The sequence below is a fragment of the Anastrepha ludens genome, chromosome 6, assembly GCF_028408465.1.
Source record: "Anastrepha ludens isolate Willacy chromosome 6, idAnaLude1.1, whole genome shotgun sequence".
Lineage (NCBI taxonomy): Eukaryota > Metazoa > Arthropoda > Insecta > Diptera > Tephritidae > Anastrepha > Anastrepha ludens.
The window spans coordinates 52,300,912-52,310,585 of record NC_071502.1 but is presented as its reverse complement, the minus strand read 5'-3'; the positions used below and the strand labels follow the sequence as shown (position 1 = coordinate 52,310,585).

The window sequence follows — 9,674 nt, the reverse complement described above, 5'->3', positions numbered from 1 at the left end:
TACTCCTTTTCAGAGCTCGAATCCTTTTTAATTAATTTCATATACAAGTAGTATATCGAGTAGCTATTGGGAAGTATGATTAAAATATATCCCAATATAAGGTTGTGCATAGGTATGTGATTTGGTTTCTATAGCAATTACTTACTACGTCTTGGTGTAATAATTTTTTGCGTTACTCGCCATGAAATAGTCAATATTTATTAACTGTGTGCAATTTGTGTTGAGTTGAAATATAACTTCGGCCTAGTTTTTTGTGTATCTTTACTTCTGCATAATTGGTTTTTGCTGCAAATGTCACAACAATTCAAATTGTGGTAAATTGCAACGGAAAAATTTACGAATATAGCAAAAACATATTCGATGGTTGCCTTTTACATAAATAAATGAAAACATAATAGGACTATCAATAAGTTCGTGCGGTTTTTTTTCGAAATTTGAAACTTTATTGACGTAAAATGGTTACAAATTTAATATTCAAAATATTGTCCATCGCTTACTACTACTTTTTCCCATCTTTCTGGCAATTCACGGATTCCCTTTGTGAAAAATTCGGTCGGTTTTGCCGCAATCCACGAATCGATCCATTTTTTGACTTCATCGTAATTACGGAAGTGCTGGTCAGCCAGGCCATGTTGCATCGATCGGAAGAGATAGTAATCGGATGGCGCAAGGTCTGGACTATACGGCGGGTGGGGTAGGACATCCCATTTGAGCGTTTCTAAGTATGTTTTGACCACTTGTGCAACATGTGGCCGAGCATTGTCATGTTGCAAAATAACTTTGTCGTGTCTATCGGCGTATTGCGGCCGTTTTTCTCGCAGTGCTCGGCTCAAACGCATCAATTGTCGTCGGTAGACATCCCCCGTAATCGTTTCATTCGGTTTCAGTAGCTCATAATACACAACACCCAGCTGGTCCCACCAGATACACAGCATAACCTTCAGGCCATGAATATTCTGCGCCGACGTCGATGTTGAAGCATGGCCAGGGTATCCATACGTTGCCCGACGTTTTGGATTGTCGTAATGGACCCACTTTTCATCGCCAGTCACAATTCGATGCAAAAAACCCTTTCTTTTGTGCCGTTGAAGCAGTTGTTCGCATGCCATAAAACGGCGTTCAACGTCTCTTGGCTTCAATTCATACGGCACCCAATGGCCTACCTTTCGGATCATTCCCATGGCTTTTAAACGTTTGGAAATGGTTGATTGATCAACTCCCAAAGTTTTTGCAACCTCTTCTTGCGTTTGAGCCGGATCTTGATCGAGCAATTCCTCTAATTCGGTATCCATGAACTTTGGCGGCGCACCCTCGCGTTCTTCGTCTTCCAAGCCAAAATCACCACTTTTAAAGCGTGCAAACCACTTCTGGCACGTTCGCTCAGATAGAGCATGCTCACCATAAACTTCCACCAAGATACGATGACTTTCGGCTGCTTTTTTCTTCATATTAAAATAATGAAGAAGAATTCCCCGCAAAAACACATTATTTGGCACGAAATTCGACATTTTCAAGTGTGGTAAAAATATTGTTGTTTACGCTTCAAATAAAAAACTTATACTGACGTTTGTGCCTTACGACAGTAGCTCTCCAATGAATGTTTGGAAATGTGGATCGATGGAATAATAATCAAGTTACGCCATCTGTTGTAAAACCGCACGAACTTATTGATAGTCCTATTAGTAAAATAATAATAAAAATGGCGCTATAGTTTTTAAAAATAATATTCTTGGAAATGAAAATACTTCTGCTTTCGCTTGAACACATTTTCAAAGCACTTTTGCACGCAGACGTGGGATGCCTTCAAAACCCGCTGATTAAAGGTTTCAACAGCTTCTTTAATTTTTAATGCCCGGAAACAAAAAGAAGTCATTAGATGTCAAATCAGGTCTGTAAGGCGGATGTGACATTAATTCGAACTTTTGGGTACGCAAAAACTCTTTTTTGAGAGTCGATACGTGAGACCCGCATTGTCTTTATAAAAGCTGATTCGTCTTACGGCGTTGGTTTTCATTGATTACCCGCAAACTTCTGCCAAACAAATAGTTGTGTACCACTAAGAATTAACGGTTTTAAGTTTCTCTAATCGTAGAGTTGCGATATGACCAGATTTTCTGAAGAAAAAACAGGCTTTAAGTTGCTTCTACCGCGAAAAACGTCTATTGCATTAAGCTCGTTTTGGAACACCCATACTGTCGATTGCAGTTTTGATTCCAGCTCATATGAATATGTAGATCCAAGATTCGTCATCTGTTACGATATCATCGACATGATTTGAAACATCAATCGACTCGAGTTATTTTTTGGGTAGTTATCCAACGAGAGCAAATTTTCTTGATGACCATATGTTCATGCAATATTGATTGCATTCTAGTCTCACTATTGCCCAAGGAAGTCTTTACCTCGCGATAACTCACATGACAATCTCGCATTATCAACTGACGTACAGCATCGAGTGTTTCCTGCTCAAGAACCATTTTGGACGGCTAAGTGGCTAAATGTGGTGCTTCAGTGCCAAAAGTCGTTGTAAGTTCATGAATGCACTTCTATCTCGATAATCCATGTTCAAAATCGTAATAAATCATCGCACAAAAAGGTTCTCGAGTTAATTACATCTGTTGGACAGACTGAATTGTTCAACTCACCGAAAAAAGAACACGTAGAGCTCGTACGTGAAAACTATATATAGGGTGGGCCACGTAAAATTTGCTTTTTGAATCGGCTATAAAAAAAAAACTAATCAATATTTTTTCAAACTTCTTTTTTACTTTGAAACTTTGTCATTTACCTATGAATGAAAAATAATATCGTTCAAATGACTGCCACGACTGGCTTTACAGTAGGCCATTCGATCAACCCAATTTTTAAGCACATTTTTGATTGTTTGGGCTCCGATTTCATGAATGGCAACTTCGATTTCGTGTTTTAAAGCATCAATCGTCTCTGGATGGTTCGCATAGCATTTGTCCTTAACGGCTTCCCACAAAAAATAGTCCAACGGGCTTAAATCACAGCTCCTAGGCGGCCAATTGATATCGGAATTTCGGCTGATTATTCGGTTTTCAAAAACGGTAGCCAAAAGTTCGAGTGTAACTTTGGCAGTGTGACAAGTTGCACCGTCCTGTTGAAACCAAATGTCGTTCATATCATCCTCTTCAATTTTTGGAAACAACTCGTTGAGCATGTCACGGTAATGCTCGCCATTTACTGTAACCACGGCTCCTCGCTCATTTTCGAAAAAAATGGCCCGATGATGCCGCCAGACCAAAAACCGCTCCAAACAGTGACTCGTTGTGAATGCATTTGCTTCTCTACAGTAACGTGTGGATTTTCCGAGCCCCAAATCCGACAATTTTGCTTATTGACGTAGCCACCGATGTGAAAATCAGAAAAGAAGAAGAAGACTCACCACTTTGGAAATAGGTTTTCAATATTTCCCAATTTTGTTCAAGCGTATAGCGTCCCATTTCGTAAATGTCAAACCTTTAAGTAAATTATGAACACATTTGATATGTCATTTGTGTTACCATTCTTAAAAAAATAGGTGGTTCAGAAAGCAAACGCTATATGGCCCACCCTGTAAGTTTATGCTAAAAAATACCAAATTTTCGATTAAAATATTGAATTACAGTGCATAACACGTAGTGTTGCGAATGCGCAAAGTCTCGTAATAATTGGCAAATAAAAAGTTGCCTCCGGCTGATTATATTTTTCTCGGACAAAGATGATGGCCGACTACAAATGGAACCATTTTTCTAGTCTCTATCGATCCTAGTTTAATAATTTCCACAGCAATCGCTTTCCTTCACAGAAATCCCTTCGAGGCACTTCTAAGTGCCCCAAATACTCGTAACGAATATTTTTTTTTATATTTTATTTTTATTTTGATGAATGAGGTTGTATCTATAAGACCCCGTCTTTTATAGATAGTACATCAAAAGGCATTAAATTACGCAATTAAAAACCAAATTCTGAAATCTGCGACAAGTACTTTAACGAAATAACAACCCATTATATCTGCGGCCAAGATCATACCGTTAACCGGCTCTCAACCAATTTGAAAGAATCAGCTCATTGGTTGGGGTCATGAAAGCGATTTCTTTAGGAAAAAATTTACATTGGGTTGGTGTGGTGGAGTGAGTGAATACGTGTGAAATGAGCGGACAAAATGTGGCTGCCGAACATACGAGGATAATTTTATCCCATGAGGAAACAAACTACCACCTAACTCAATACCTTTCAGGGTACGAAATTTTTCTCCAAACTACCTAATCTACACGGAGAGAAAAGAAGATGTTGATCACGTCTTGTCCCACGCTATATTTTATGCTGAAATCAGCTGATAACTGGAAAATATTCTGTGCGCATTTAAAACATATCCGTAATTATCTAAGGCGCGCGTAACTTCATCGACGTCCACAATAATTAGCAGACTATGGAGGAGTTCCGCAGGAGGAGTGGTACATAGCTTCAGCTTTATTTTTAGGTGCAGCGCATGCCACATTTCGTCTTAATTCCACTTCGGAAACTAATTTGTAAAGTTTTTTCTGCCTTTTTTGTTAATAAAACGTACATTTATACATTTTTTTTAAATATATTTCTGTAAATACTTGTGCTTTCTTCTCATATTACTATACTAAAATCACTGATTTAGCTCCGATTTAGCAGCTTCACTTCCACTTATGCACATTTCTATGTATTTTCTAGTAACCATCAATATCGCTCACCGACTCAGTTTTCTTTACTCCATTGGACGTTTTTTCTCAGCATAGCAGTATTCGAAAATTTCCATATATTCGTTCAAATCCTCATCGCTGCATTAATTTGCCACATACGGTTCCGGCAACATTTTACCACCACCGCCATTTTTAACACACTTTTATTAGGTCGGGTTGTATGTATGTATGTATGTATGTATGTAACGGAATCTTTGAGCTTAATTTTCACTGGCTTCTAAAAATCTGATCGACTTGAAATTTTGCACACCTATCAAGAACCGATGACAATGCAATAATATGATAAAAGTTTTCCATTATCCTTATTAAGATTGCCAGGATTAATATTTTATTTTTTTTACTGTGGGCAAAAAGTAAGGTGAATTTGGTTGTAAAATGAAAAATCTTTATTTATTCTTGTAAATCAGTTTCTCAGGCTCCCTCCACGAAATAAGTTCTTCATTCCGATTACTTCTTTATCACGGCCGATAACTGCATAGCTTTAGACTCACAGTCGATAAGAAAGGAATTAAATATAACACGAATTTAATTCACTGACTGCAATGATAACAATAATTTTCATTCATAATAAAAAATAGTTTAGAAAAAAAACTAAAAAACACGCTTTTTTGCTAATCGAACTAAAAAGTAGAAAATAAAAAATAGTTTAAAAAAACTAAAAAACACGCTTTTATTGCTAATCGAACTAAAAAGTAGAAAATAAATTTTAATGATAAAGAGACCTATAATGAAGTAATAGCAAATCGAACGATCAGTCATAGTCAACTACCTCAGAACAGAATTATAACAAAAATTAAGATACAAATAGAGTAATTCAAATTAGAGTTAAAAGCGTGGGATGCATTTTGCTTCACTTTCATAACCCTCTGTACATAGGTAGTTCCCAATAGAGTGGGGTAGTTCCCACGCTTTTAACTCTAATTTGAATTACTCTATTTGTATCTTAATTTTTGTTATAATTCTGTTCTGAGGTAGTTGACTATGACTGATCGTTCGATTTGCTATTACTTCATTATAGGTCCCTTTGTCATTAAAATTTATTTTCTACTTTTTAGTTCGATTAGCAATAAAAGGGTGTTTTTTAGATTTTTAAACTATTTTTTATTATCATTATTTTCCACATCTTCCCTACACTGGCGCTTCAACGACGGTCTGCCTCGTTTAGGTCGTTTCATATTGAAGAATTTCTCATAGATTTTACCACGTTTCTCAGTGCGATAGTATTCCCGTTTTTCGCTAGGGAAAAGTTCCAATATTTGCTGTTCCAAACTGTAACTGACTTTCAGTGACAAAGGATAATTGTTGGATTCGTAGAAATTCACTATCAGCATGATAAGTTGAGTGCGATGCACATTTGTCAAGTGTCGATGATAGTATTCCAACAATGAGTTACCTTTAAAGCCGGATGAGTTGAGAATGCCTAACACAGATATATTTAGTGTATTTGTTGCCACGGTTGTGAGACGCATCCTCTCGGTATTTGTGGCACGTGTTCTTACTTTTTTATGTCTAAGACTTGCGACAAGTTCCTGTGGCGCCGTGTGTACGCCAATGAAGAGCTTGTGGAATGGTGGTGATTTGGCATTACAGCATCGAGCAGTGGTTTGTTTTGATTGCGACGCCAACGTTCAAAGTAGTATTCAAAGCGTATGCGTGTGCCCAATTTGTAGGAATGTAAGAGTTCAGCGATGTGATGATTTTTCATCATTTTCAATTCGTCGATGCCAATGTTTTCATCTGTTTGAAAAAAATTTGAGAATTGTTTTTCTTATATTTTATAGACTTTAAGTTCTTGTATTTTATAGACTTTAAGTCAGTAGTTCAATAATATATTTAATTTCATATCTTGCATATGTGGCTAATCCCCAAATCTTTAATAACGTTTTCAAGGAAATGTCGTCAGTCATATTCATTTCATGAAAAACCAACTGAAATCATAAAATAAACATTTTCACGACGTCATTGCGCATAATTATTAATCCAAATACGTTAAAAATATACGAGGGGGGTTCAATAAGTATCCGTGTTCGAAATGAAGACACGCCTCGTTTGATCTAATTTGTTTCTCTTCATGTTGGGGAACAAGAAAAAGTCACAGGGAGCCAGATGGGGTTAATACGGGGTGTGGCAGAGAGAAATCAATTGTTTTGATTGTTACTTAGTTTCTGGTGAGTAATGATGAATCCAGGTTTCATCAACGGTGACAACTCGACGCAAAAATTCCTTCGCATCTCGTTCTGTTCTCCTTCGGATACACGGGTTCGAAGTTAATAGCCGCATTCGCTAGTTGACCACTGAAAGCAATCGAGGCACCCATCGGGCCGACAATTGGGCCGACAATCGAACCAATGAATTGATAGATGGCAGCACACGATGCTAATACCAACTTCTCTCAGGAAAGCGTATTTTCAACTAAGTTAAAATCCGGCTGATTCGAAAACACAAAAAACATTTGTGTATGCATCGCTCAACAGTTTCAAACTGTCTTCTTCTATAAGCTACAATTCCACATTATAAGGGTTTTCCAAACAGAGGTGTTGTTTTGATATTCAAAGACAAATGCTATTTTTTAATATAAATGATCGGATATTTATTTCATTATAAAGGGGAAGGTATGCCGTTAATAGTGGAAAATAACATCAGGCAATTGACCACCACGTCCACGCTTACAATTACAAAAGGCTGTACTGCCAAACTACCGACGAAAAACAAAACGAACAAAATAGATCTCTATCAGCATCACATTGTTGTTGTTGCATTTGCATGCAAAATTTTCATACGGATCCAAATCAGTGACCATTGGAACCCAACTAATATCAAGAGTTTGAATAACTAGTGTGAAAATTATATACTAACTATCAGTTATAAACGTATGCTGGGTATAAAAAATATGGTTTCGCCAAAGTTTAAATGTATTTTCATAAAAACTAAATTTAGACAATTTCTTAAGCTTTACACATACAAGTGTACTTAGCACATATTAACATGGAAGTATTTAAACGTATAATTTCAACTGCTATTCACTATTTCACTACTTAAATAGGTTCAGTTTGAGTGTCCATTTCACTTCACTAGAATCATTAATAATCACCGTCACTTAGCGACTCAGTCTTCAATTGCATTGCACTGGGCGATTGCTGGGCATGCCAATATTCGAAACTTTGTGCAAAATCCTCCACATCCCCATCACCACATTCAATGCCCACCTCCGGCTCCGTTAATATATTACCAACACCACCACCACCACCTCCACTCTCGTCACCATGTTCCGCATCCTCTATCCACTTGCGCTTCAACGTCGGCCTGTCACGTTTATAACGTTTCATATTGCAGAATTTCACATAGATTTTACCACGTTTCTCAGTGCGGTAGTATTCCAATTTTTCACTGGGGAAAAGCTTCAATATCTGCTGTTCCAAAATATGACTGACTTTCAGCGACAAATGATATTCGTTCATATCGAAGAAATTCACTATCAGTTGTATGAGTAGTGTGCGATGTAAATTCGTAAACTGCTGATTTTGTTGATAGTATTCCAGTAGTGAGGTAGCCTTAAAGCCGGACGAGTTGAGAATATGCAACAATGGCCCAGTGTCAGTTTGTTCGCTATCCGAATCGTTGAGGTTAAATTGAAATTTTGGGGCCAGCCGCGGAGAGCATGCGGTCATCGTCGTTGTTGTTGTTGGTGCTGTTGTTGTTGGCATATTCGGTGCACTCACCACCGCACTCTCCTCCAAAATGCTGGGTTGGCGCATAAGCTTTGGCATTTCACGCAATACATCCCTAGCGGATGGAAGTGGCGTTGGTGGTGTGTCCTTTGTTGGTAATTTTGCCGTCATATCTGGTGTATTTGTTGATGCAGTGGCGTAATGCACCGTAACGGTATTAGTGGCACGTGATTGTAGGTTTTTATGACTTTCGACAGGTTCATGTGACGCGACGTGTGCTATACGCACCGTGGGCGCCACTGAAGGGTTGGTGATGTGGTAGTGATTTGGCGTTACAACATCGAGTAAGGGTTTATTTTGATCACGACGCCAACGCTCAAAGTAGTATTCAAAGCGTATGCGTGTGCCCAATTTGTAGGAATGTAAGAGTTCAACGATGTGATGATTTTTCATCATTTTCAATTCATCGATGCCAATATTTTCATCTGTAAGCAAAGTTTTTTAGCTGTATATTTGTATATTTACATACATATGTATCTAAGCATGTGTTTTTAGAATTTTTATTGCAAGTAGTAAAAAGTAGAAAATAATTCATACCTTGAAGATGTGGCAACAACTCGGCCAATCCCCAACTGTTAACTAATTGTTTCAGTGCAGTTGAATCAGCCATATTTATTTTATTTAAAAACTGAAATAGTATAGAAATATTCAGATATTATCTATCTTGTTTATATAAATCATTATCTATCGCATTTAAGCATTCTGCTAGTACATACATACATACATATTTATGTATTATGTACAACTTTACATGTCTCGCTACATACTTACATACATGTATATTTGTTTTTAACGATTTCAAATTCATTCGTCTTTCGACATACGAAACATATGTGGGCGTGTACATACATATGTATTTCACTACATTATAATGCTTACTCCTTCAACATTTATTCAACAAAAATGATTAGATACATTTTACTTCTTTTCACAAAAAAGTTACCCACACATCGTATTTGTACATCCAAACAGAACGAAAGCATGAATTGGACTAAACCAGTTAGCGCTACATCCAACCCCTACGAAATATAAAAACATACACACATATGTATACACACATCGATTCATCTTTTCAATGAATGTCTGGCACAATCAACATCAAACACAGTTTCCAGCTGACTCCCTCTATTGGCTGCAATTTAATGTTGTGCCATAAAGCAGAGCGGGCATATAGCGAGCTCTTTTTCACATGCATACATTCGTTGAGTAG

The 9,674-nt window shown here is 37.3% G+C and overlaps 1 protein-coding gene across 2 annotated transcripts; it reads right to left on the bottom strand.

Annotated features, from left to right (window-relative positions):
- Window positions 1–7,301: 7,301 nt before the first annotated feature.
- LOC128866396 (uncharacterized) lies at window positions 7,302–9,438 on the bottom strand. Of its 2 annotated transcripts, none has more exons than XM_054107097.1 (3): window positions 9,236–9,438; window positions 9,002–9,092; window positions 7,302–8,889 (listed from the first exon to the last, which is right to left on the bottom strand). In XM_054107097.1, exons 1-3 carry the CDS (start codon window positions 9,239–9,241, stop codon window positions 7,817–7,819), a joined length of 1,170 nt encoding a protein of 389 aa, XP_053963072.1. In that variant the 5' UTR covers window positions 9,242–9,438; the 3' UTR covers window positions 7,302–7,816. The 2 variants fall into 2 exon arrangements, with proteins under 2 accessions (XP_053963072.1, XP_053963071.1); XM_054107096.1 differs by having other exon boundaries at window positions 9,240–9,438.
- Window positions 9,439–9,674: the final 236 nt, after the last annotated feature.